Below are 18,537 nucleotides of genomic sequence, written 5' to 3'. Positions count from 1 at the left end.
TGGAATGTGGAATTCATCCTGCGCGGTATCCAGCAAAGATGAGCTGATCATCACTAATCTTCGTGCGCTCCATTGCAGACTCGCCGGCAAGAAGGTTAAAATGTACTTTGTAGAATTATTGAACATGAGGTGACAATCCTGAATAATTGGTTCTCAGATGAAAGCGAGAGTAGAAATCCTTGTATATGAGTCGAAACGATGCAAACTCGGAAAGCATGAGGTTCTCGAAAACTCACATACCCCTGGCATGTAGATCGATGTTGTTGAAGCCGGGTACCGCAACGGCCGAGCAAATCCTAGATTCTGGCTATAAAAATTTCAGGTTCTACTGCTCACATTTGATGACATGGCACGGATGGTGACCAGGACTGTCTAGCATGATGGCTCTGACTCCATTCCGTTCATGGCTGGGTGCTTGGGAATGCAATATCGCAACTGAAGCCCATGAGCGCACATGAAAAAGGGAGGCCGCTGCACCTTTCATGGTAATCCTTCTGCTGATGATTGAAATCATTTGTCAGATGAGGCCCAATCGCAAGCTTCTCTCCGTCCGGTATCCACAGCTCCTAGCATGTGAGGATAACCGATCGCAGACGAGGCATAACGTCTGCGTGTCAGGTCCAGATCTGCATGCCTCTCTTCTCTATCAGTTAGGGTAGGGTTCAGAAGGAGCTTACGTAAAAGGCCAACGCCAAACCAAAATAGGAAAATACAGTAGGCGAACGTAGTTGTTTTCGGTCCTCGGCGGGTTTATGTTGCGGGAGAAGCGGCGCATGCGGCTCGCCGTCGGAGTCCGTCGTCTAGTTCCAACCCCCTTGACGCCTCTCGATTCGCTTGATTTGTCGACACATGCCACACAGGTTCCCCGCCATGGCTCCTTTAGTAAACGACCGAAAGGCTCGAATTGCCGAAGCTCTGGGTGCTGGCATCGAATTTCTATATCATCTTGGCTGTCAACACGCACCTTAATTTGATCAACCACTAGTCCGTTTACCTGGGACCAACTGACAGATTGGATCCCTGGAGCAGCTACTTCGAAATTGAGGGCCACCCCTGTCAAGAAGTGCCACTGGGCGTGCAGCATAACTGTTGCTCAATCCCGGTCAAAAATTAATACTTCCTAGACCAGTTGCATCATCTCGGCATATCTTCGCATAACCAACTGAACCGCCGCAGCATACGCGACGTGCAATCAAGCCTGCATGTATCAATGAACTAGAGGGGTTCTGGGGATATTCAAGCTTCACTCAAATCTGGACACGGCCCAGACTCTGTGCCCTACTGGAGAATACTAGTGTATTCTCCAAAGCAGGTAATCAGGGTTCAAGATGTCCCGCAAGATACGGATTCTCTGCCTCCATGGATATGGCACGAGCGGGGCAATTTTCAAATCGCAAACTTGTAAGCTGAAACGATGGAGCGCACAATGTATAGCGGGGCCTTAATACTAACAGAGCGGTCGTCAGCCTCGTTTCGACAACGTCTCGCTCGCGAAATCGATCCCGAAGATTTGGAATTCGATTTTGTCAATGGTCCCAAGCCATCGAGTGCGGCAGCGGGCATTGATCTGTTCTACCCCGGCCCTTATTATTGCTATTGGCCAGCGAACTACACTCTCGATGACCTTGCCAACGCACGGGCGTGGTTGAAGGATTACGTCGCACGCTATGGGCCCTACGACGGCGTGATGACATTTTCTCAAGGCTGCCTGTTGGTGTCCAGTCTCCTTCTCCACCACGAGAAGGAATGCGCGTCGGCAACAGATCAATATTCATCGTCGCCGCCGCCCTTCAAATTCGCCATATTCATCTGCGGCGGCGTGTCGCTGTTGGAGCTCGAGAACAATCTAGACTTTACTGTTGCACCGGAGCTCTGGGAATTGGACAAGGCATCGCGTTCCGCTTTGCAAGCCCGCGCCGCATCCTCTGCTATCCTGGCAGAGGGCTCGAATCGATGGCGCGATGATGTTCTGGGCATGACGAACCGTTCTACAGACGAACTGGCTCAAATGCTCAAGGGACCTTACAGGATCAGGATCCCTACGGCCCATGTTGTCGGCTCGAAGGATCCTCGATATTTCTCGGGTATGCTGTTGGCGAATCTATGCCATGCGAAAGTTCGGAAGGTCTTTGACCATGGTGGTGGACATGAAATCCCGAGAACTGAGTACACGAGTTCGACGATTGCGCAGTTGATTCAATGGGTGTCCTCGCCGGCTGTTTTAATGGAGGCGGATGTGGTTCTTGATATTTGATATTGGAAGTCTCTTCTGGTTTCGATCGAGCTTGATCCAAACGGTAGCTTAGACTAGATTATAAGAGAGTCACATTTTGCGTATTATCAGACAAATGCATGAAGAAGAGGGTTGAATCGACAAACACGTTTTACAATCGACCGGTAGTAACCGTTGGCCAGTGGAACAATGTTATTCAACTACTGCAGTTTGTTGATGGAGGAATGCGTTGCTTCAGGGCTTTGCATGAATCAGACGAGAGATTCTATCCAGGTTCATTCTACGAGTCATGAGCTTTCGCATATAGCCCATGGAGAGCGGCAGGTTGAACTTTTACCAATCTATTCATTATTTTTTATTCCGAACATTCGATGCATTCGTATCATTGACTCGGCCATGCGTACACAGAACTACCGAATTGACCTACCCTTTTTTCATCGCCCCGCCAAACAAACAGAGAAAAGATCACAAGTCCTCATGCATTTAAGCAAGAGCCAGAGCACGGCGGCGGTCACGCTCCTCAGCAACAGTGAGCTAGAGAGTGTCAAGTTAGCTAGAGAACTATGAAAAAACCGAAATTTTGTGCGAAAACTCACCTTGACACCCTTGCCCTTGGGCAGCGAGATCCAGGGCTTGTCCTGGCCGATAACGAACACGTTCGACTCCCGGGTGGCGAAGGTGTTGTCAACAGCGTCCTTGATGTGGACGATGTTGAAACCACCATCGTGGCGCTCACGGTGGGTGATCACACCAACACGGCCCATGTTACGACCACCAGTAACCATGACCAGGGCACCAGTGTCGAACTTGATGAAGTCGGTGATCTTGCCGGTAGCGAGATCAATCTTGACGGTGTCGTTGACCTTGATCAGCGGGTCGGGGTAGCGGATGCTGTTTGTAGAACACAAGAATTAGCATGACTTGTTCCGGGAAGATCTCAATCTTACCGCTCAACAGTTATCTTCAGTTTCGAAGAATTGTCCATCGTCCTCCGCCGATCAACCAAAACTTGGTCCAACGACTGAATGACGCGGAACTGCTGAGCGGCTTGAAGACACAACTCACGTTCTCGCATCGTGCGTAACCAAGAATGGGATCCCGCCCTTGCCCAGCTGAACGCGCTTGACCTTGCCGAGCTTGTACTCAGCCTCCTCGGCCTGAATACGGTGCACAGCGAAGCGGCCCTTGGTGTCGTAGATGAGACGGAAGTTCTCGCCAGTCTTCTCGATGGTGATCACGTCCATGAAGCCGGCGGGGTAGGTCGGGTCGGTGCGGACCTTGCCGTCGACCTTGACGTGACGCTGCATGAGGACGGCCTTCGTCTCGCGCGTGTTCAGGGCATACTTGAGGCTGTTCACCCGAATTGATCAGTACTTGTCTCATTTCGGAGCTGAAAGTTCTGTTCGCATACCGGTTGCGGATGAACACGATCAGGGGCAGGCAGTCACGGGCCTTGTGAGGACCAGGAGACGGCTTAGGAGCGTAGGCTCCGGACATTTTGTCCAGGAGCCAGTGGCTCGGGGCGCTCAAGCGCTTCTGGTGCTTGACTCTGTCCGCATCGAACAATGTCAGCCATATTCCTTCGAGCATCCGCTGCGAGCGCAATTCAGATCCATTGGCGGAATCCGGAGCGGCATTGGACAGGGAAACTTACGGTCCGCGCGGCATCTTGACGATGTCCTTGACTGTTCCCTCGAGAGTCGAAGTGTCCCAGTTGACAGACCGGAGAGGAGTTCAAAGTCACCAAAGCGACAAAATTCGCTTAAGCTAACCAGCCCAGTGGGTTGTGGGTTCCAGCCCTAGCGCTAGTCTCGATTTGTCTAAAACTAAACCTAACTTGGATCAGTCAATTGCGCTCGAGCAAGCTTGCCCAAATAATGAGGCTATTCCAGATATAGTTAGTAAAACCATTCTTGTATTTCTCACACGCGGCGCGATTTGAGAGACGTCAACTGTTCTAACCACAAAAAAAAGCTGGAGTTTGAAAATGCGCATTCGAGCATCCCCATTGATGTTGAATGTGCTCCATTCCGAAATATGATTGATCAAAACCAAGATCTATTGTCCTACTCTCTATGTACAGAACTTTTGTTGTCATTTAGATTAGTCCCTTGATGACCGCAATCTCAGCATTCACAATAGAAGAGCCCGCAGCACCGATAACTGTGTTATGCGAGAGACAAACGAAGCGCAGATCAAAGTAACCGCCGGGTGCTGCCTCTCGCACACGACCAACGCTCACTGCATAGCCGCCGGACAAGTCTCGATCCAGACGAGGCTGCGGGCGATCCGGCTCATCAAACACAACGATGGCCTGTTCGGGAGCCGAGTGTGCGCCCAGCTTCCGCGCCTCGGTTTGATACTCTCTGAGAGCTTGCTTGACCTGCTCAGCGCTCGGAGGTGGCCGGTTCTTGAAGCGCAGCGACACAAATGCCATATGTCCATCTGTCACACCCACTCGTGTGCAAGTCGCTCCAACAGTGAGCCCAGACTGCTCGTCAATGCCCGTCGCGTCAGCTCTTAGTGAGCCAAGGATCTTCTGCGCTTCATTTTCGAGTTTATCCTCCTCGCCCGCAATGTAGGGAATGACGTTGTCCATGATATCCATCGATGGTACACCGGGGTAACCTGCCCCGGACACGGCCTGCTCCGTGAACACTTCGACGGTTTCCACAGGGCCGAATTTGGCCTGAATAGCAGCCAAGGGAGTAACGACACCAATAACTGCACAATTAGAGTTGCATACTAGGAGGCCCTTGTTGATGCCGAGCTCCTTCCTTTGATGAGGGATGAGATCCAGGTGTTGCGGGTTGATAGTCGGGACGACCAGAGGCACGAGCGGGTGCTTGCGGTAATTCTTCGCGTTCGAGAAAATGGGAATATCTGCCTTGACAAATTCCATTTCTGGTCATGGTCAGATGAGATCCATCTTTAAGTGCTGTGCGGAATGAACATACCAACTTCTCCAGCAACATCGCTGTCAAGCCCAGAGAATACTAAGTCACAGTCTTTGAAATTCTCTGGCTTGCATTCTTGAACAACGAGCTCGCTCAGCTCCTTCGACATCGGTCTGGCCTGCTTCCATTTGACCGCATCTTTGTATTTCTTGCCGGCGGAGCGTGACGAAGCGCCTACGGCGTGGAGAACGAGGAAGGGATGATCAGCGAGGAGAAGGATAAACCGCTGGCCGACGGAGCCAGTGGCACCCAAAACACCTATTGAGATCAGCCTGAGGTCGCATCATTTCTCGTTATGATATACGTACCGCACTTCTTGGGCGTGGGAGTTGGCATTGTGTCTGGATTGAATTTGATCTCGAGCCAGAAATTTCACCCTTCACTCTGAGGGATGGGAATCAGTCACAGTGATGGCCAGGAGATTGTTGATTCAACTTATTTTTGTGCCAGATAAATACCCTCGAAAAGCAGAAGAAGCTGAGAATGAGTCATGAAAATCTGAGACCGCCAACTTTCGTGTTCGGTGACGAGGAGGGTTCGGGACCGATGATGTCCGATACCGGCAGAGCTTTTATGGACCGTTTGAGAGCAAACTACGCATCAATTACACATACTTTCTCTCCGAAGTGTGATCGATGTGATCAAAATCGCCCAATTGGAGTAGCAGACTGATGACAGATTACAATCTATGATTTTCCTGCCAGTTGGATGGTTGAGTCACCGTTCTCGACTTTTGCGACGCGATTGTCGATCGGCGGGGATGGTGGGACCTTTTATCACGTGATTTGCCTTATCGTTCCATTGATAATCTTATCAGCTTATCAGCATTCGACTGCCACTGCGCTCAAAAGGCATTCCCTGGTTTGGTTTTGTGTTTGTCTGGCCATGGATGCAGAATAGTAATCGCATGCCGAGTAAGAACAGGAACTAGTCGGAGCCTTTACAGATCAGCTGAGACGAGGTCTTCGAGGTAAATGCTCAAAACTTATGATAATGGACATGGAATGATTCAGGACAAGTTAGATACAGAGGTTCATGACATTCGTAGACAACCATCTACATAGTACCATTCATGCTGACAAAATCTCTTGAATATACAGCGGTCCTACGACCGATATAGGCAAATCGATCATGAAGATCTGGAGACAGCCTATTTCTTCTGTGCTCCGGCCAGTCGAGCCGCCTGTACATCGACAGCACTTGTAGGTTTTGCGTCTGGCGAGTAGTCAAAGATTTTGCCTGGGTTGAGCAGCCAGTGCGGATCAAGGGCACGCTTGATAGTGCGCATCAACTCAATGGTATCAGGTCCCAACTCCTGCTGGACAAATTGCTTCTTTCCCAGACCAATTCCATGCTCACCCTGCAGAATTACCATTAGCGGCTGACATTAAGTGACCGAAGCAGTGCACTTACAGTGCAGGATCCCTCCATCTCCAGTGCTCGCTCCACCATGTTGTGCACCACTTTTTCAACACGCGCCACTTCGTCTGGATTCTTACGATCATACATAATGCTGGTGTGGAAGTTTCCATCACCAATGTGACCTAGGAGGCTTGCAAAAAGATCCAGATCATTCAAATCCTTTTTGGTAGGTTCTGACAACGGGTTAGTGGGAGAAGGGGAAATATTCAAGGGCGGTTCTCACCGATAATGTCCGGAAGTCGGGAGACAGGAACAGCGACGTCGGTCGACCACACGTCGGTGCCCTCCCGTCGCAACGCGAGCATGCTCCACAACGACTGCTTCCGCGCGGACCACAACGAATGTGCCTCTTCTTCATCCTTGGCAAATTCAAACGACGTCGAATTGTTCTTTTGGACGATGTCCTTAGTCATGCGAATGCTGTCGGCCACTTGGGATTTTGTCCCGGAGAACTTGAAGAAAAGCGTGGGCAGCTCCTTCCATGTGCGGCCAGTGCCTCCGGCGCGGTTGATGACATTCATTTGCACTTCATCCATGATTTCCATGGACTGTACTGGAACGGACTTATGAATGACCTGCATCGCTGCAGATGCCGCGTCTCGAATGGTAGGGAAAGTCACAACGCCCACTCGCATTTCCTCCGGGATGGGAGTCAATTTCAGTGTGATCTCGGTGACAATGCCCAAAGTCCCCTCGGAGCCAACGAACAACCCTGTGAGGTTGTATCCCGCTGCCGTCTTACGCGGGCGACGTCGTGTCTTGATAACCCGGCCATCTGCCAGCACAACGGTCAAGTTGATCACCCAGTCTTTCATAGTGCCGTAACGGACGGCATTGGTCCCACTGCAATTTGTTCCAACCATGCCTCCAATCATTGCTGATGGGCCGGGATCGACGGGGAAGAAGAGCCCGGTGGGTTCCAGTTGTTTGTTCAGCTCCATCCATTGGATTGACGGCTGAACTACCACATCCATGTCATCCTTGTGAACTTCAAGAACACGGTCCATGAAGGCAAAATCAATTGTCAGACCGCCGTACGGTGCTGAGAAGTTCGCTTCCAAGCTTGAACCTCCAGAGTAGGGGACCATAGGCATCTTATACTTATGGCAGACCTTGGCGATCTCGGACACTTCTTCGGTTGACTTCGGGTAAGCGATGGCAATTGGGAGACGGTCCGCATTGACTGTGGACCATTCCGAGTACCCATGTTTGTGCAAATCATCCTCGTCCGTACTGATCGCATCTTCGCCCAGTTTCTGGCGCAATTCCGCGATTGCCTGTCCAAGTCAGCTAGCGCTTGCTACCAGCGAGTCATGATTTTTTACCTTCTCAAACTGTTTGATGTCACCGTACTGAGGTCCCTTAGCAGTATCGGGGCTTGGTGAAGTTCCTTGGGAGCGCGCGATGGCATAGGCTCCGGAACCTGCCAAAGCTGCTAGAAGGAGGGCGCGTCCCGTCGTCCAGAACGCCGCTGAACTAGCATTGGAAGCTGGAACTGCTCCAGTTGATCCTGTACTTGTAGTTCCTGAACTGGAGTTACTACTCCATCTGCGACCAAAGCTCGCGCAGGTTGTAGCTGTTTGTTGCGATTCCCTTGTGCAAGCTGAGCGGAGCTGAGCCCGAGACGGGGCGGAGATGCGCCGAATCAAATGCCCTGCCCTCATTTTCGTCGCGGCAATACACCCTGCAGGATGAATAGTATGTCATCGCATTTGGAATTGTGGCGAGGATTGCTTCATATACAGCCGGAGCCTGACCCTCCCTCGGTAGATCACAACATTCACGCCATGTCGGCCGAAAGCCAACTTCCTGGTCTTCGTTGCTCCAGTGCTCCATCGTCCCGTCACCCCCAAATTGCGCGGCACGGTAGGAGCACCAAAGGTAATGCCAAGCTGTATGATCGTGTAATTACGGCTTATAAATACAATTAAACAGAGAAGTCCTGTAATTTACAATGTCTTATACCGTTAATTCCAATATCTAACATCGGACTAAGCCCACGTCCCAAGACTCAGGGGGCTCTGGGACACTACGAGTACTCCGTACTGTCATTGCCAAAAAAAAAAAAAAAAAAAAAAAAAAAAAAAAAAAAAAAAAAAACCTTAACTGATCAACTTCAATCAGCAATACAGATACATAACGTCAAACATGATCTTGTGATCAATGAGCACTGACCAGAAGAAGTCACTTCGCTGTTTCAACGTCAGTTCCTAATAACTGCTTTGTTCAGTTCAGGAGGCCAAGTTTGGGGCCCTCACCGTTTCGAAATTCTTACATCGTGTTTGTTGTCGAAATTGCGGTGACGGTAAGCTGTCCAGAATGAATGTCCCAGGAGCTCAAAGCTTCGGTCAGCAATGGTTGGATATCCCAGGACGCATATAATCACATCTAGGAAGATAGATATTTTCAAGAGAAATGAAATCAGTTTCTCAGCAGGATATTGTTTTAAGAAGCCAAACACCATAGTTCAGGAAGCCTTGGAGGTTGGGTACTATGCAAAATACCAAGAATCCGAGTCAGCCAACAAGAATCACATTCTGCCGATGCCGAATATGAGGAAGAGAAGCTTAGGAAGGTCGAAATGATTTGATCCTAGTGCATGGAATCACATATTTGGGAGAGCAAAACACTCTGGATGGTGATAATGACGTGTTTGATCAAAAATGGATCCTGCTATTCAGCTCCCCTTCTAGGATCAATGCTCAGAAATACAATTCCATACAGTTCCATTTCTATGTTCAACGTACGTTGCATTCTTGTCGCCGATTGTTCACTCGCTCTGGTTCACACTCCCCACGGTAACTGGCCTTTCGGTCCTGTCGTGTTTCTCTTCTTCCTCGTCTGTGAACTGTTTGCTACACGGGACTGTCCTGCCTACAGCAACTGTGCCAAGATCAATCCTCTATCTACATGACACTCTCAAGGCCGGGAACAAGTCCCAAGTCAAAATGCGATCACCGAAACACCGAACTCATCGACAACCAAGGGTCCGAGCTGGAAGTTTGAATGAACATGAACGAAGGCAATCCTCGACAGGCACAACGGTTCGTGACAACCGCGACATCGTGCCGGCGTGGTCATTCCGGGATTCCCTCACGATCCATCTTTCTCGAGTGCCGGCGGAAGCAACTGTGTTGAGCATTTGGGAGGCATTCTCAGCGCATGGTCGAATCATTTCGATCGATCTCTTTGAAGACTCTACAGGGAAGAGAACTCACAATGGCAAACTGCGATTCAAGTATTGCTTCCTATGGAAGAAATGGCGTCATGTTGTACTGATTCTAATATTTGTCCAAAGGCCACCGCCAGAGACTGCGTTCTGGACTACAGGACGGTACCCAATAAAGCTACCTAACGGCCGTGAAGTTTCCATATCACTTCAGCCGGAAGTTCAGAGACACAATTACCAAGTTCCAAGTCCTGTGCACTCTGATTTTGCTTATCCAGCAGAAATTGTACGTTTCACCACCTTCGTTGACAAGTGCTTGCTCAACTCAAATCTTTGCAGAACATTCCTATCAGTGGCATCAACTTCGGCACATTGATCGGGGAGCAGACTTTTCTTATCCTCAAGTCAATTGGACATGGGCTGACAGAGCCGCTTCAATTGGTCTTAAATCTCCAGCAAAGAGAGTTAACCATATATTTTGAAGTTGTGGTCTACAATCGTCGACAGCCATCTCCTGAAGACTCAAGAGCCAACATCCATAACTACCGGTTGCGGGTTTCGTTGGCTCAAATCAAACGGGCATATGAACTTCGGGATCAATCAAGGGATTCTATCTGCCACATCCTCGTTCTTGACAGCCCCCCGACGTACCATCGTCGCCTCAAAAATTTGAGGACGACTTTCGCCGGTTCAGATACGAGCTGGAAAGATGCAAACACGTGGTACCGTCAAACGGACATTGTCCACAATCCTACAGATTTGGCGCGCTTGCCGACTAGTCTAAGAAAGCATACGCCCATCATCAACCTCGGGCGCTGGACTTCAATTCAGATCATTCATGCAACCGGCTCAGAGGACTTTGAAAGCTACAAAATGGCACTTCAAGCTCTGCAGGATTTTAATGTCACAATCCAAAAAGACCACAATTTCAAGGTGCAGTCGCAAAAGGTGTTCCCGATACCAGTGGTATGGGATGTCATCGATCCCCCTGAACCGATGAAATCGTCGAATCTGCACGATTTGATCCAGGATGGATATATCGCACTACCATTTTCTGTGCGTTATCAGTTGGAGGTTTGCATCTCACATTGCTATATTAGCGAGTATACTGCAGGAAGAGAATTTGCCAAAAGACTACTGGCACTTGGGGAGAAGAAGGCCAGAACCCTGCTGGAACACGTGGCCGTCGAAAGAAAAATCCATCATGATCCCATGGAAATTTTTGACATTAAATTCCCAAAGCCAACGACGACAGCCAAAATTCCTCCTTACTGCTGTGTGATGAGGTCCGCTACGGTTACTCCAACCTCGGTGTATTACCATTCCCCATCGGTGGATATCTCCAATAGGGTTATTCGCCATTTCATCGAATTCTCGGATCGTTTCCTGCGGGTCAGGTTCAAGGATGAGAAACTGAACGGAAGAATCAACTCCACAGAGAACGATACGATGGACGAGGTATTCACCCGTATAAAGCGAACAATGGCAAATGGAATCACGCTGGGCGACAGGCATTACGAATTTCTTGCATTCGGTAATTCCCAGTTTCGTGAGCATGGTGCCTATTTCTTCGCTTCTCTTCCGAACCTGAATGCAGCAAATATTCGTGCCTGGATGGGACAATTCGAGGACATTCGCAACATTGCGAAGTATGCTGCGAGGCTAGGCCAGTGTTTCTCGACCACTCGCGCGGTCACTGCTTGCTCGGTCCAGGTCCGTGAGATCAAGGATGTGGAACGTAATGGGTATACGTTCTCCGATGGTGTCGGTCGCATGTCAAAATTTCTGGCCCAGATGACTGCCAATCAGCTGGGCATCAAGACACCCGACGGGGAGCCCCCCTCAGCCTTTCAGTTTCGCCTGGGCGGCTGCAAAGGAATGCTCGTCGTCACTCCTCAGGCCAAAAACCAAGAAATCCATATTCGCCCCAGCCAGCATAAGTTTTCCACTGGACATCAGGGTCTCGAGATCATTCGCTGGTCACAGTTCTGCATGGCACATCTGAACAGACAGTTGATCGCTGTCCTCTCAACACTCGGAGTTCCTGATGATGTCTTTCATGATAAGCTTCAGGTAATGCTTACAAACTTGGATGAAATCCTAGTTGATCGAAATCATGCCATGTACTTGCTCCGGAAGTACATCGATCCCAATCAAATGACTCTCACCATATCCCAGATGGTCTCAGATGGGTTCTATGAGACGAAAGAACCATTTTTCATGTCTCTTTTGGCGTTGTGGCGGGCGTGGCAGGTCAAGTATCTGAAGGAGAAAGCTAAAATCGTTATCGACCGCGGTGCTTGTCTTCTAGGTGTCATGGATGAATCGGCAATTCTAAAGGGACTCTCATACGACAACATCCCGGGCCCAGGCGCCTCTTACGAGGAGAAAGTGGCGGCACTACCTGAGATTTTTGTCCAAGTGTATCGTGCCGATGCTGGGAAATACGAAGTCGTGGAAGGAATCTGCATCATTGCGCGAAATCCATCATTACATCCTGGCGATATTCGGGTTGTCCGGGCCGTCAATTGCCCGCAATTAAGCCATCTGAAGGACGTGGTAGTTCTTCCACAGCTGGGAGATCGCGATATCGCCAGCATGTGTTCCGGCGGTGATCTTGATGGTGATGACTATCTGGTCATATGGGACACGGACCTCTTGCCAAATGATTGGTTCCGGCAGCCCATGGATTATTCTTCTGCTAAAGGCGTGGAACTGGATCGGCCGGTGACAGTGAACGACGTTACCTCCTTCTTTGTCACGTACATGAAGAACGACTGCTTGCCGCGAATCGCACTCGCGCATCTCGCGTGGGCTGATTATCTTGAAGGGGGTGTTGAAGAAAGAAAATGCATTCGACTGGCAAAACTGCACTCTGATGCCGTCGATTACAACAAAACTGGCAACCCAGCGAGAATGACACCAGATCTTCGACCTCGCAGGTGGCCTCACTTTATGGAAAGACAGTCAAAGTCTGGGTCAAACATTTATAAATCCAACAGGATTCTTGGGCAGCTGTACGATGCTGTTGATCGGGCAGAATTCGTTCCCAGATACGATGAACCTTTCGATGAGCGCGTCCTGAATAGTGGAATTGTCGTGGGGGAGGAACTATTCGAATTTGCCAGACAGCTCAAGGTCGATTACGACTTGGCGCTACGGCGGATCATGGTACAACAAGAGATCAAAAGCGAGTTCGAGGTTTGGTCCACGTTTGCGATGAGTCATGCCAACCTGACCAAAGACTACCGTCTCCATGAAGAACTGGGTAATATTTCGCGTTCACTCCGTGACCGTTTCCGTCGTGAATGCTACGAAAAGGTCGGTGGGCGCAACTTTGAACAACTTGCCCCGCTAGTCGTGGCCATGTACAAGGTGACATATGAGGAAGTGACAGAGGCGCTGGAGAGGTTTCAGAAGGAAAATCCTTTCAATCCGGAAATGTCGTTCGAGCCAGCAAAGCCTGATCCAAGTCGCTTCCCTTTCATCAGTTTTCCCTGGTTATTTCCAGAGATCCTGGGGAAGATCGCATTGGGCGACTTTGACGAAAAGGACGAGCAGCTCATCGGTAGCCAGGGAGAGCAGCAGGACCAGGGGAAAGTAAAGTTGAAGCAAGAGGACCAAGAAGACCACCAGGATGCTCTGAAGAAGACGAACAACCACGAGGCTCAAATGGCCGTCAGCTCGCTGGAGGAGCCAGCGTTGACCAATCTCGGATGGGAAGGAGAGAGAGATATAGTAGAAGAAGAGGGTGAAGTACAGCCGAATGCCATGGATGTCATTGCAAAGATGTTGGAGGAGTGTTAGGTAGTACCAGTAAAATCGTCTCGTGATAATTCGAGCTTCCACGAGCGTGTAACTATTCCGTAACCATTCCGTAAATTCAGCGTAATTGTAGACATTTTTCTGTAATATGATACGCGATGAATACCTTGGCACCATTCAGACCAATCACACGACAAAGATTTCAAGATGAGAACTGAGAATATCTCAACGTCATAAAACGCCCGTTCAGACATACACTGGTTTGAGTCAAGAGCGTTCGATAATTCTTGGCTGAATTTCATGGTATCAGCTAGCTGTATCTGATCCTGGACAGGCCAAACACAGTCTTCGGTAGAGAAGGAGCAAGCAATGCAGACCCAGCCGCCACTTCCTCACCTCCTCCTACCGTACATATCTAACCCTCCCCCGTCTTCTCTAACCCTGATTACCTCTGTCCTAGGTGCGACAAGTAACTGGCTAGTTCTGCGATATCTGTACGCAGCCCTTCAACATGGAGGTCGGAGCAGGGTTGGCGAGCATAGTATATCTCCTTCAACTTCGCCGCCACCAAAGGCGGGGTTCCATAAAGCTGTTTTGGTCAGTTTCTTGCGAAACAACGATTTTTGGAGAGCAGAAGCGAAAAGATTGGTTCGTTATTCGTTCCTTATTCTTCGAAAAAAAAAGGATCATTTGTTGACGGATTCATTAGGGACTGGATCTGGTCCGTCTTGAAGAACAAGGGTTATTTGTATTCGTGGACGGGTTGAGTAGATTGTTCCATGGAGATGTGTTAGATGCTAGCAGCCAGCCGACGCAGGTGCGGCACGCTTCGCCGCTGCAGTCAGGAATTCCTACTTCGCCAAGGACGCCCACTGCTCAGAACAGGGCAGGTCCGTCGCAAACGGGCACCTTCTCTTCTGCTGGTTCGACCAGCAGGAGAAAGCTACAATACTCGGGACGAGGTGTCTCGGCGCTTGATGCTCTAGAGAAGCAAATAGTCTCGGCTATTCGAGAGACAGGCCAACAGAGGACGACAGATCGCGACCAAGGTCAAAACGGAAATGGCGTCCTCCTTATTATAGACAATCCAGACTTCCTGCTCGCATCTACAGGCTCCGCGCATGGAATTGGCGCGACTGAAATGATGGAATGGATCATGGAACTTGAAAGCGTAAGTTTTGCGATCTCCTAATTCATGAGCCGAAGGTCAGGTAACTGACCCATGCAGCACGCTCATGCTACGATTTTAACTGCATCTGCCGATGCGCCACTGATCCATAATGCATCGACGGCGCCAAATCCAACGCCGTTGGAAACTGAACACGCGGCGTTGGTGATTGGTCTTGCACATCGTGCACGCATGGTCATGCAGCTGAGAACACTTGATACGGGTGCGGCAAAGGATGTTAGTGGAGTGTTGAGGATCAGCAGCGGCGGCCAATTTGGACTTGAAGAGGACGGGGAAGACGCAAAAAAATGGGAAGAAAAAGAAGTTCTGTATCATGTACAAAGGGATGGAGGTGTTCGGGTGTTTGAGAGGGGAGCATAAAGGATACATAGGGTGTCAATGCCAGCCATGTTCTCTTGAACCTCAGTACGGTGGACGTTTACTCGTTGTCTAGCAGGCCCGTCGGGTCGGTACGGAGAATGGGTGAAACCACAGAGAAGCTAGCCTCAGGGGGCCGACAATTGAGTACCAATGTCGTACAAGTAGAACAAATGTATTCGTTACTAACTCCATGACCCGCTCCGCGCCGTTTCCTCCGACGTCATTTTGGAGACACCACACCCTGATGACCAGTGGGATCAAACTCTTTTTTGATATTAGACAGAAGAGAACAAGAGGCGACGTCTCTCGTTACGGCTAGAGTAAAGGCAGTTTTGACTTTCATCCAGCCATTTCATTTTCACGAGCTTCGCGCATTCTCAAAACGGAGGATTGACTTGTCATTCATTCAAAATGGAACAAATCTATGCAGTCACAGGCCCACGAGAACCCTTAGGTACACCGGTGCGGAACCCATTGCGGAATCGGCGATGGACTTCTCTCAGGTGCTTCATACGGCCGGTGCCGGTGGTCTTGCGTCGCTTCGCCTTCTCGCTCCAGTTGTCTGTAAAAAACGCGTGAGTTTTCCGTCTGCATACCCTGCGGACCCGCGCACGGCGCGTAGTAAGAGAGAAAAATTACGTACACTTTCGGATCTTAGCAGAAGGATAGCCGCAGTTGCCGCAGGTGCTCTTCTGGATGTGGAAAGCGCGCTTTCCTGTATATCGAGGCGAGAAACAATCAGCCATTGATCGTTTTGTCGATGCGCAACACACAATCCCTCTTTCATCGACTCGACCGGGTATGCCCCATCGTCTTCATCTCCAACACGACCCAATCCCTCCAAACTCCCACATTCTGCGCCGGAAAATAGGATGTACTAACCGCATCGTCTGCAGAGCGTGTGCGTCTTATTATGACGCTTGCCAAAGCTGGTGGTACCCTTCGCTGTTTGCCCGGTTAGACAATTTCTTCATTTGCGATGTTTTGGTCGGCGTCGGGGTCGCTTGCGGTCACGTACTCATCTTGGATTAGGAGCGGCTCTGTAGAAATTGAGTCGGTTAGCGAAAGAGCAAAGAAATCAATCGAGAAGAATCCACGTAGAACATACCGGCTTCCGTCAAAGGGTTCGCTGGTTGTCGTCGTTCGTGGAGCAAGCAGATCAAAAGTTCAACCAAAGCTATTACTTTCTTGGGAGGTCGCTTAGCGACGTGTGGGAGATCAGGGTTCGAGCCCTCAATTGAGCGCTGAATTAGGCTTAGCGCATGTGTCACATCACGTGATACATTGATTAGATAATCTCATCTCCGCAACTGCGATTGGCTGTTTGTTTAAGACAGTTGACCGATCAGGCAGGCTGGAGGGCCATAAGGTCGCCTCTGAATCCAAATGCAAGGCTCACAGCTCTGAAGGTCTTACACATGAAAGAAGTTAACCAGGAGCAAGAAATACAAAGGAAATGCCAATCCTGGCTATTGAATCCTCGTAAGCCTAGTACCTGAAACAGTCGTACGGCGTGCTTCACTGGGTCGGCAGATACAAATCGAGAAGTCTCTCATGACATTTGGCGAGACGGAGAAACCCATCTAAATAGAAAAGTGATATCGCTGTCTCGACAGTTCATATCATTTCAACATGTACCAACTCTACCCGGCCCGTATGACATGCAAGATCTTGGGTATTAATTTGCACCACGAACAAAATCACTCCCAGAACGCCGTAAAAGCACCGATACTGCACACACAAAACTATTCGATCAACTCATCCTTGCCCAAGTAACGAGCCATCGGATCATCCGCAGCCAATTTACTCCGTTTGTAAGACTCTAGTTCTTCTTCATCCACGCCTTGCTGCATGGCATGAAGGTCACGCTTTCTCTGGTCAATGTCAACTCTCTGAGTCGCTTCCGCTTTCTTCTCAGACTCGGCGGTCTCATTTTCGGCTGGTTTAGGTGGCTCCAAGAAAGCCAGATTCTCGGCCTCTTCGAATGCCTTCTTGCCTTCCTCGCCAGTACAATAGCTGTTCTTGACAGTCGAATGGCAGCATGCATAACCCCATTGAAAATTATGCCACCAGCTGCCCCAGACTGATGTGTGGTTGTTAATGAAGACGTCTTCCGCGTACTTGGACTTGACGGCTTTTTTCGGTGCACCTTTGATGGCGCCCGTTTCGTCGTATTCCACAAAGCGTTCGTTTTCAATGACTGCGGCACTTCGAAGCGGGGCCGGCTTCAAGTGCTCTTCACCACCGTATTTCTCCAGCAGAGCTTTCTTTTGCTCCTTCCTCTTAGTTTCAGCCTCGGAAAGTTCCTTCTTGCGCATGATTTCGCCGGCCGTAGGATTGGCTTGGAGGTGGTATTGCTTATCCCCTCGTTCTTGCGCCTCCCAAGCAAAACGTTGTGCCTTCTCGAACTCGGCCGCATCTCCCGAGGAGCGAACGAAGTTTTCATCTGCTACGAGTGCAGAAGCTTGGTCGAGTTGGGCACCCATATCTACCATTGATCGCGTCTTTGGATCGTACTTTGCCGAGTCCAAATCGAGATTAAGAAGATACTTCGCCGTGTCTTCTCGAATTCGCAGGTTTCGTGTCGACGTGCTCTGCTGTCGGCCCATGTCTGACTCCTCGGCATACCTCGCATCATCCTTGTCGCCATCATCACTCTCGTCCCCATCTTCTTCTTTCTTCTTCGCCTTTGCAACTTCCCGTTTCAGCGCTTCTCTCTCTTCGTACTCTTCAATAACACGCCGGTACTCGCTAGGGTCGTAGCCGTTCCATCTGTCACGCTTGGCGTCCCAGCCGAGCTGAACGTCCTGAATGACCTCATCTGGTTGGATGTCCTTCCCGGTCCACTTTGCGCCGAGTTTCCGTGGCCGACTCAGGCACTCCTTTGCTTTGTGAGTCATCGCACCGCAATTCTCGCAAGCACCCTTTCGATACTTGGTTGCGGCAGGGCCCAATTTTTTGCCGCGTTCATACCATTTGCTCTGATCGACACTTTGCTTGTGTAAACGCTGATGTTCGAGGTAATCGCTTGCTGCGGAGTCGTCATCAACGTAAAAAGGCTTCTTCGCAATGAATTGCGGAATATACTCGTTGCGCTCTTTTGACGCAACGTCAGCTGGTCTTCGCGACATGTTGATGGACGCGGCGCTGCAGCGCCAACTGTGAATATAGACTCAGCAAATAGCCACGGAAGGTAACGTACTCCTCCAGCAGGGAAGGAGGAATCGTTTCGATCTTGGAAACGACAGCGTTCCTCATAAGCCGATGGCGAAAGTCAGCTCCAGCGAGGATCACGTGATCCCGCATCGCGTATCGTGCTAAACTAAAAGGGGAAATCTTTCTGTTGATATGATTGGCTGGCACATATGCACGTCATGACACTTTGGCGTTGTTTGTTCAACGCGTGAGCATCTACAATCCAACGTGCTTTTCGGAATCCGAC

General features: G+C 49.9%; 9 protein-coding genes across 9 annotated transcripts; 4 read left to right on the top strand and 5 right to left on the bottom strand.

Annotated features, from left to right (window-relative positions):
- Positions 1–1,328: 1,328 nt before the first annotated feature.
- On the top strand, positions 1,329–2,254 carry VTN49DRAFT_1751 (uncharacterized protein; the record flags this gene model as incomplete). The annotated part of the gene is made up of 2 exons (XM_069409400.1): positions 1,329–1,401; positions 1,467–2,254. The coding sequence occupies 2 exons, from the start codon at positions 1,329–1,331 to the stop codon at positions 2,252–2,254; spliced, it is 861 nt and encodes a 286-aa protein (XP_069270790.1).
- Positions 2,255–2,667: 413 nt separating this feature from the next.
- Positions 2,668–4,144, bottom strand: VTN49DRAFT_1750 (40S ribosomal eS4 domain-containing protein; the record flags this gene model as incomplete). Its single annotated transcript, XM_069409399.1, has 5 exons — positions 2,668–3,124; positions 3,299–3,583; positions 3,645–3,782; positions 3,888–3,925; positions 4,142–4,144. 5 exons carry the CDS (start codon positions 4,142–4,144, stop codon positions 2,668–2,670), a joined length of 921 nt encoding a protein of 306 aa, XP_069270789.1.
- Positions 4,145–4,331: 187 nt separating this feature from the next.
- VTN49DRAFT_1749 (uncharacterized protein) lies at positions 4,332–5,526 on the bottom strand (the record flags this gene model as incomplete). The annotated part of the gene is made up of 3 exons (XM_069409397.1): positions 4,332–5,137; positions 5,191–5,448; positions 5,499–5,526. 3 exons carry the CDS (start codon positions 5,524–5,526, stop codon positions 4,332–4,334), a joined length of 1,092 nt encoding a protein of 363 aa, XP_069270788.1.
- An 814-nt stretch (positions 5,527–6,340) lies between these two features.
- VTN49DRAFT_1748 (uncharacterized protein) lies at positions 6,341–8,276 on the bottom strand (the record flags this gene model as incomplete). The annotated part of the gene is made up of 4 exons (XM_069409396.1): positions 6,341–6,550; positions 6,604–6,785; positions 6,836–7,889; positions 7,938–8,276. 4 exons carry the CDS (start codon positions 8,274–8,276, stop codon positions 6,341–6,343), a joined length of 1,785 nt encoding a protein of 594 aa, XP_069270787.1.
- A 1,284-nt stretch (positions 8,277–9,560) lies between these two features.
- On the top strand, positions 9,561–13,588 carry VTN49DRAFT_1747 (uncharacterized protein; the record flags this gene model as incomplete). The annotated part of the gene is made up of 4 exons (XM_069409395.1): positions 9,561–9,850; positions 9,911–10,067; positions 10,121–10,855; positions 11,024–13,588. The coding sequence occupies 4 exons, from the start codon at positions 9,561–9,563 to the stop codon at positions 13,586–13,588; spliced, it is 3,747 nt and encodes a 1,248-aa protein (XP_069270786.1).
- Positions 13,589–13,915: 327 nt separating this feature from the next.
- On the top strand, positions 13,916–15,095 carry VTN49DRAFT_1746 (uncharacterized protein; the record flags this gene model as incomplete). Its single annotated transcript, XM_069409394.1, has 3 exons — positions 13,916–14,194; positions 14,256–14,717; positions 14,775–15,095. The coding sequence occupies 3 exons, from the start codon at positions 13,916–13,918 to the stop codon at positions 15,093–15,095; spliced, it is 1,062 nt and encodes a 353-aa protein (XP_069270785.1).
- Positions 15,096–15,285: 190 nt separating this feature from the next.
- On the top strand, positions 15,286–15,720 carry VTN49DRAFT_1745 (uncharacterized protein; the record flags this gene model as incomplete). Its single annotated transcript, XM_069409393.1, has 3 exons — positions 15,286–15,396; positions 15,443–15,670; positions 15,718–15,720. 3 exons carry the CDS (start codon positions 15,286–15,288, stop codon positions 15,718–15,720), a joined length of 342 nt encoding a protein of 113 aa, XP_069270784.1.
- A 10-nt stretch (positions 15,721–15,730) lies between these two features.
- VTN49DRAFT_1744 (60S ribosomal protein eL37) lies at positions 15,731–16,651 on the bottom strand (the record flags this gene model as incomplete). Its single annotated transcript, XM_069409392.1, has 5 exons — positions 15,731–15,810; positions 15,978–16,063; positions 16,114–16,135; positions 16,204–16,272; positions 16,591–16,651. 5 exons carry the CDS (start codon positions 16,649–16,651, stop codon positions 15,731–15,733), a joined length of 318 nt encoding a protein of 105 aa, XP_069270783.1.
- A 189-nt stretch (positions 16,652–16,840) lies between these two features.
- VTN49DRAFT_1743 (uncharacterized protein) lies at positions 16,841–18,226 on the bottom strand (the record flags this gene model as incomplete). Its single annotated transcript, XM_069409391.1, has 1 exon — positions 16,841–18,226. One exon carries the CDS (start codon positions 18,224–18,226, stop codon positions 16,841–16,843), a length of 1,386 nt encoding a protein of 461 aa, XP_069270782.1.
- Positions 18,227–18,537: the final 311 nt, after the last annotated feature.

Source organism: Thermomyces lanuginosus, assembly GCF_041956635.1.
Source record: "Thermomyces lanuginosus strain ATCC 200065 unplaced genomic scaffold VTN49scaffold_22, whole genome shotgun sequence".
Taxonomy (NCBI): domain Eukaryota; kingdom Fungi; phylum Ascomycota; class Eurotiomycetes; order Eurotiales; family Trichocomaceae; genus Thermomyces; species Thermomyces lanuginosus.
Note: the sequence above shows the minus strand (reverse complement) of the source record. Positions and strands in the feature narration are given on the sequence as shown.